The following is a 6,892-nucleotide window of genomic DNA, read 5'->3' on the forward strand; positions in this document are numbered from 1 at the left end:
CAAGATAGAAATTTACAGTGATAATAACTCTTTGGAATATAAAGAGTGCTGTAAATCGCTGCCTGGATTGCCTTACTGCTTTAATGAAACCTGGTGAAAAACTACTGTCAACACATTCTCCGGTACAACTTCCCAGAAGGGGCCCAAAGAGAAGAATTTGTGTGACATATATCTGGTGAGGTTTACATCTATTAAACTGTGAATGGATTTATGACACAATCACAGCACCACATGGTAAATATTTTTAAAAACAAATAATTACACTATATACACACCCAGAAGGCACGCACCAAATCTTAGCACTCATTTAGAGTCCGTTTGTGTCCACCTGATGTCTTTGTATGCGCAACCCATTTTCTGGTTCTGTTTTGTTGTCTACCAGTTCAGAAAGGGAATATTTGACTATTTAGGCAAAGTTGGGATTGTAAAGCAGAAAATTAAAAACACAAAAATGCTCTGTAAGAACTGAAGGGGACAAGCATGGGCGAATTGATAAACTCTAAATAAAAATATTAACCAGTGCAGATTTAGATTTGGATTCCAGCAAAGAGTGTTTAAAAGGTAGGAACTGCACATCTGTCCTACCTTACATAGAATAACTCGAGCTGTGCCACTGACGAGAGGTTTATATCTGTCAGAAACCACAGCATATAAAATGGACCGCAACACTGTCTTTACAAATTCGGCCTATCAGAAACCGCTTTAGCCCGGTCACGTGGAAACATCTAAAGACTGATAGGCAGGCGGCAAGATGGAAGGGGAACTTGTGGCACTGCGCTAACGGAGAGACAAGTCTGTGCGTAAAAGCCTGAAAAACACACAGCTGTAGCGTCATCGGAGGAACATCTGCACTAGCACTTATCTCCTCAAGAGAAGCCACGAAAACATAAACAGTGTCGGAGAGAGCGGCAGGAAAATTAGTTGTATGGCACCGCAGTCGTGCGTAATGAATCCTGCGCAAGGATCACCGCCCGTGGCTGCTCCCGGGGAGACTTCGCCGGAGGATAGAGCCGCTGATGGAATTGGAACTGATGAGCTGGACCTGTCACCTGTTAGAAGGTGTAAAACCAAAAGTTCAGATCTGCCTTTCAGTGTGGAATCACTCATATCAGACAGGACGCCGTGCAGAAGCCTCCAAGACTCAGAGCCTGGCTCGGGTTGCGTCCGGATAGAGGACGCAGATTGTGCGTCACAGAGAGGATTTTATCGGTCTAAAGCGGAGGCGGTGGACCTCAGCGACAAGGAGACGAGCTCCTGGTTGCAGGCGCCTTGCGCATCCCCTCCAAGTGAGTGTAGAATGCGCTATTGCGACATTTTGTGCGATATTTAAAACAAAAACGTCAACAACTTGTATAGACATATTCAAAGAAGCATAAACAAAATGACTGCTAAACGATTGTATAAAATATTATAATTGTCTGTAATAAAACTATTAAGAGCCAACAGTGAGAGGGAGCTTGAACTTTCCTCCAAAGAGTAAATAACGGCAAAGGTGCACTGACTGTAGAATAGTTAGGATATTAAAAAGCTTTGATATTTCCCCGATCTTTCAGATTATAGTCTATGCGCAATCAAAAATTAAACTTCAAACAATCACTAGTTATGCTATTAAATCGATCGCCGAAGTTCTAGCAGTGTACATAACTTCTTAATTGTATTTCCAGGACTTCCCAGCCCCAGCCCGTGCAACCTACGGAAACACAAGAACAACAGGAAACCCAGAACTCCCTTTACAACCTCTCAGCTTCTTTCTCTGGAGAGGAAGTTCCGACAGAAACAGTACCTCTCCATCGCGGAGAGAGCGGAATTCTCCAGCTCCCTCGGCCTCACAGAGACCCAGGTCAAGATCTGGTTTCAGAACCGCAGGGCCAAGGCCAAGAGACTGCAGGAGGCCGAGCTGGAGAAACTAAAGCTGGCCACGAAGCCGTTGCTCCCGGCCTTCGCCTTTCCTTTCCCCTTGAGCGCACCAATAGGCGCCCCGGCGCTATACGGGGCCCTGAACGGACCTCGGCCTGCCTTACCCGTACCAGGACTATTCAGTGGACCATATGGGATGTACTACTTGTCCTAACTCATACTAACTTTTAAGCTGCTTCGTTGGGGAAACTGCCTTAGCTTTATCCAGCAAAAAATATTCTTATGAAATAATCTGTCTGAAATCTCACATTGAATGAAATGTTTTTCGTTAAAGCGCTAATGGGGAAAGAATAATATAATAACCCACAGCAGGGATATGTTAACATAACAGTCTCGCTTCATTTTAAAGCTGTTCATTATTTCCAGGAACAAAAACAAAACAGTTGATTGCCTTTTTTATTTTCAGCTGTCCCAGCTCAGGTATGCTTCAGTTCCAGTAATTTTACTGTAGTAAGAGAAGACCACAGAAGACGATTTTTTTCAGAGCCTGTTGCTTTGAGCTGAAAGCAAAAACTTGTAATGACGCACTGAAAGACAACGGCTTGTTCATTATTTCTATTTTAAATACTTTGAAATGTCCCGCCTCTTCAAGGAGAGTTTTAATTTATAGAAAAAATATTTAAATGACAGTTTTGCTGACTTTCTATATTTTTCTGATAGTCATTTCTGATTTATCTTATTCATGTATGCCACAGAGCTCGAATGTTATCCAAAAAGAAACGTATGGTAGATTAATTCGGGGGTTTTTTAATGGGCATAACCGCTCATTTAGAAACAGCTTCACAAATAACGGGAATCACTTTGACACTTTAATGTTGCAAAGATGCGAAAGTGATGGTTGAGAATCTGTGGATTTGGTGTTTTAATAGGGTCTCTGAACTTAAAATGGAAATATAGAAAATTAAAGTTATCCTTTAATCACTTCCTGAGGTGAGCCCTGATGCTGTAAAACTCTAAAAAGACTTTAAAGGCCTTTCCTCTTCAACAAAACAAAAACATACATATTTAAAGAATGTCGTTTCTACACGTTGCATCTTTTGTGCCTTAGTTCTTCAGTGCTTTACATTAACTGGGGTGAGAACCAGAAGATCTTTAAAGGTTAATTTACTGTAACAATAAGATTTAAGTTTCCAGCTCGTTGACAACTGTGCTCATTTCATAAATACAATAAACCTGCTTTACTCGAGCCCTTACCTCAAAAGGAGAATGTTTTTGCACAGGTGTCAGAAGAGCTCTCGAGATCAGCTTCATTACTAAATGTAGATAACTCCTCGTGTAGTTTTGCAAACACTCCAAGTGTTGAACGTGGCAGACCAACTTACATGAGCTATTAAGGTACAGTGTATTTTATATTTCAAGAGTGGAAGATGTTTTGTACAAGTATTAAAGTTTATTATGGAAATCCCTGACATTCTCTTTTGTTTCTCCTAACAAAAAATTTAAAGTGGGCTCCAAAAACCTGCTTTTTTATATTGAAAACACAGCAGTTAAGTATTACTGCATCCTTTTTTATATATATATAAAACTCTAATAAATGCCTTTTCAGTTTTTCCAGTCAAATTGTGAATGGGTAAGTGTTGGTTGTTGTGTAAATGCAGCACTGCTCTGAGGGATCAGCAACACCAGAACAGCACCACATGAATGCAGTTCATTTACCACAAACAAAAAAAAACAACAATTAAAAAAAAAAGGAAACTTGCAATTTTTGCAAAATAAAACTGTTTTTTATTTCAGGTTAAAAACATCTATGACTGTGAAGGTATTCTGTACAAAGGTTATAACGCTGTAAATCTGAAAGGCCAGAAAATAGCAGCCTTGACTTTGATGCTTCACTTCCTCCTTCCTCGTCGTCCTCTAAAGCCTCGGACCGAACCGTGACCAAAACACACAGTGTTGGGGATCCTGAGAGAAAAGAGCACAGCTGCTCAATTCTGGGCCTCAGATTGCTTAGTTTTAAATGCTAAAAAACTGTAGTACACATGTGCTGTAATCAGTACTTTACACATATTTAACTTATATAATATTCTGGATTTTTTTTAATTGCAAATTTCTTAAAAATGGCTGATTTAGTTTTAACACATACAGATTTGAAGGCTAACCTGTAGGAATACTGAGGCTTTCGTGGCGCTGTGCTCTCAGTGTCCTGGGCTGCAGCAAGAACGTCCTCGGTAGTGGCTTTTTCCTCACACTCGTGTGTCTCCATGGATTCCCCTCCCTCGGGTTCGTCGGACGGAGAGTTACACATAACCTCACAGACACCCTCAGACTCACACACATCATCCACCACCTCCATGGCTGCGTCTTTCTGCTCCTTTCTTTTTGTCTCTCGTCTTCTATTAACAAAGATACAATATTTAAAATACGCATAAGGCAAACATATTAAAGTGATGCTATTTTAAACTGCGCCTTTCACAGAGTTAGAAAAATAATACAAAAATACAAATTTTACACATCAGCATCAATAAAGAAGCAAAAAAATCTTATGCTATAATGTGTCTGATCTTATCATGTCACTAAATAAATAATAAAAGAGACATGTAGAGTGTAATGTAAGAATATAAAGAGTAGATAAGGCAATAAGGAGATTGACTAAAAGTCATAATTTGACATTTTGCTACCATCTAGTGGACAAAACACAGCCTTACCCTCGTTCCTTTTTGGTTTTATCGAATCTGAAGTCTGGAGGATACTTGTGAATTCTTATTAAATGGTCCTTCCTGTGTTTATTAGTCCTGAACGTCTGTCCACAGCCTTCCACCAAACACTGGTACTGAAAAATGTGAAGAAAATGTCATTGTTCTTCAAAAAAATAAAAAAAATAAAAATATCTCCTAACAGCAGAGCTCTATTTGACACCGACTTACCATGTCCTGTTTCTGGGCAAGGATAGTAAAGAGAGAGTCATGCCACTCCTGAATGTGAATGTCCAAGAGCCGGGCGCTCGGCAGGGAGCGGCGGCATGAGCAGCACACGTGCCTGTGCAGGGCGTTGTAGTGGTGCTCGTACTCCTCCAGAGCACTGAAGACCCCACTGCAGCCTGAGATGTGACAGGCAAACTCGGACACGCTGACACAAGACAAGAGGAGGAGGAAGGTTATCAACAGTCTGACCAACACTGAGATTACAAGTCATCAGTCAAGTAGAAAATCCAACACGGTTGCTAAATAATGATCCCTTCTGGGGCAAATTTGTCATTTTACTGAATATTTTTAGCATTTCTCAATTAAATATGTCCAAGTGCATAATCTACTACTGTTGCAATCATCTTATTTGACTCGTTTTATTTCTAAATATGATCGCTTATTTTATTTACAAGTAATCAGCTTCCCAAAATCCCAAAAATGAAATGTGGGATTAATGTGTTATTTTTTTTGTCATTGTGCAAATATAGTGATTATAACATCCACATGAACGGAATCAACTTCATGGGATTTCCTTACCTGGATGGACATTAAGACACCAAAGGACAAATAGTATGTGGGGCAGGTTAATATGGAAGCCTGTTTCTGCCACTGAAAAAACCAAACATTTTTGGTGATCCATAAGTCAAAATTTTCAGGTTATTGTCTCAAAATTTCAAATTATGAAGTCAAATTTTGAATTCTTTTCTCAGACTTTTGAGTTGGTGACTCAAAATTGTGAGATAATAACCCCAAATCTTTATTTACAGGTAGGTTTTTTTTTTTCAGCACTAGAAAGGACTTTCCATAGATGAGTCATGCTCACAGGAATTTAGGATGAAATAAATATGTAAAAGGATGTTGAAAGTCAGTTATGCAAGTCTTCTGGCTCCTGTATTTTCCTTTTTGTTTCATTAACCTTTATCTCACTTAGTGTTTCATCAATCTATGGCAGATTTCTCTCTGAGCAACAGATTTTTACAGAGACTCGCAAATAACGGACAAAAACCTTCCTAGTCTTGATTGTAGTTGCATTTGTTTTTACTTGTACTTCTCATCATATCCCATTACAAATCTGACTTTGTGGTGCAAGCTTAGGGGATGAGAGAGAGATCCAGGATGAGATCCTAGCATGTTCACCTGCAGGAGAGCCATGATGAAAGCTTTTGCTGATTTCTTCACAACCATGGGGGGGGGGGGGGGGGGGGGGGGGGGGGGGGCAGGTGTCAAAGTCTGTGCAGTCACACATAAAGAGTGACACCTGCTCACCCTAACAACAACATGAAAATGTAATTTGAAAGTTTCAGGAGACATTTTAAAGGATGAGTGTGTTAACCCATGCATTGGCAAATGTAAATTATGTGCTGTTTAAAGGTGACCCATGCTCATAGCTAGCTAGCTAGATAGATAGATAGATAGCAAGCACTTATATCTCCTGCCTCCCTCACCTGAGTGCTGGCTTGTCTTCTGCCTCCGAGATGTACAGGTCCTGCAGGTACATGTGTCTGTGAATGTCCCCGTCCTGCAAACAGCATTCATCTGCACGTTACAGCCGTTAGCAGAACGAGCAGCTGCCTGCTTTTCTGCTCGGTTTCTTGGTGCTTGGTTACCTCAAACAGCTCGTGGTCCTTGTGCAGGCGGATGATCTGCGGCGTGAAGCTGAACGGGTTGTTTCCCTCCTCGGACTCACTGAGTCTCCGCTCCTGCTGTTCATCGCGTCCCTCCGTCCGAAGCTGGAGTGCTTCTGGCTGCAGCATCGCTTCTACACGTTTTCATTGGCCGGGCACAGAAACACTCGTTCACTATTATAACGTTATCAAGTCCAATGGTCGCTACGATGTTACCTCTGGGAGAAGGGTCTGGCTGCAGCCACTGTGGAGCTCCACAGTAACCGGATACACGTGACCTCCACACTAACCGGAAGCACGTGACCTCCACAGTAGCCGTAAACACGCATGGATACCGTGGAAGTTTTTTTTGTTTTTTTTTATAAACCTTTATTTAAACATCAGTACAATACAAAATGGAATTAAACAGTACTACAATAATGGTGTTGTACTTACAAAAGAATTGTA

General features: G+C 40.9%; 2 protein-coding genes across 3 annotated transcripts; one reads left to right on the forward strand and one right to left on the reverse strand.

The window, feature by feature from the left end:
* Positions 1-743: 743 nt before the first annotated feature.
* Positions 744-3,326, forward strand: msx3 (muscle segment homeobox 3). The gene is made up of 2 exons (XM_086259665.1): positions 744-1,286; positions 1,665-3,326. The coding sequence occupies exons 1-2, from the start codon at positions 926-928 to the stop codon at positions 2,069-2,071; spliced, it is 768 nt and encodes a 255-aa protein (XP_086115791.1). The 5' UTR covers positions 744-925; the 3' UTR covers positions 2,072-3,326.
* Positions 3,327-3,604: 278 nt separating this feature from the next.
* znf511 (zinc finger protein 511) lies at positions 3,605-6,738 on the reverse strand. 2 transcript variants are annotated; one of them, XM_086259664.1, is made up of 6 exons: positions 6,428-6,738; positions 6,266-6,339; positions 4,782-4,983; positions 4,563-4,687; positions 4,017-4,247; positions 3,605-3,819 (listed from the first exon to the last, which is right to left on the reverse strand). In XM_086259664.1, the coding sequence occupies exons 1-6, from the start codon at positions 6,572-6,574 to the stop codon at positions 3,747-3,749; spliced, it is 852 nt and encodes a 283-aa protein (XP_086115790.1). In that variant the 5' UTR covers positions 6,575-6,738; the 3' UTR covers positions 3,605-3,746. The 2 variants fall into 2 exon arrangements, with proteins under 2 accessions (XP_086115790.1, XP_086115789.1); XM_086259663.1 differs by having other exon boundaries at positions 3,607-3,819; positions 4,017-4,250; positions 6,428-6,736.
* Between the last annotated feature and the right edge of the window lie 154 nt (positions 6,739-6,892).

Source organism: Aulonocara sp. 'chitande type north' Nkhata Bay, linkage group LG13, assembly GCF_057382095.1.
Source record: "Aulonocara sp. 'chitande type north' Nkhata Bay isolate Kocher_YH1m ecotype deep benthic linkage group LG13, A_spYH_male_GT1.1, whole genome shotgun sequence".
Taxonomy (NCBI): Eukaryota; Metazoa; Chordata; class Actinopteri; order Cichliformes; family Cichlidae; genus Aulonocara; species Aulonocara sp. 'chitande type north' Nkhata Bay.

Bases quoted from the DNA above. Each gene is read 5' to 3' on its own strand.
- znf511 (XM_086259663.1), bottom strand. From the start codon at position 6,574: ATGCTGCAGCCAGAAGCACTCCAGCTTCGGACGGAGGGACGCGATGAA. The intron at 6,340-6,427 runs GTAACCAAGCAC...TGCTGTTTGCAG, and splicing joins AGGACCACGAGCTGTTTGAG to GACGGGGACATTCACAGACA. The intron at 4,984-6,265 runs GTGAGGGAGGCA...GTCTTGTGTCAG, and splicing joins GAAGACAAGCCAGCACTCAG to CGTGTCCGAGTTTGCCTGTC.
- msx3 (XM_086259665.1), top strand. From the start codon at position 926: ATGGCACCGCAGTCGTGCGTAATGAATCCTGCGCAAGGATCACCGCCC. The intron at 1,287-1,664 runs GTGAGTGTAGAA...TTGTATTTCCAG, and splicing joins GCCTTGCGCATCCCCTCCAA to GACTTCCCAGCCCCAGCCCG.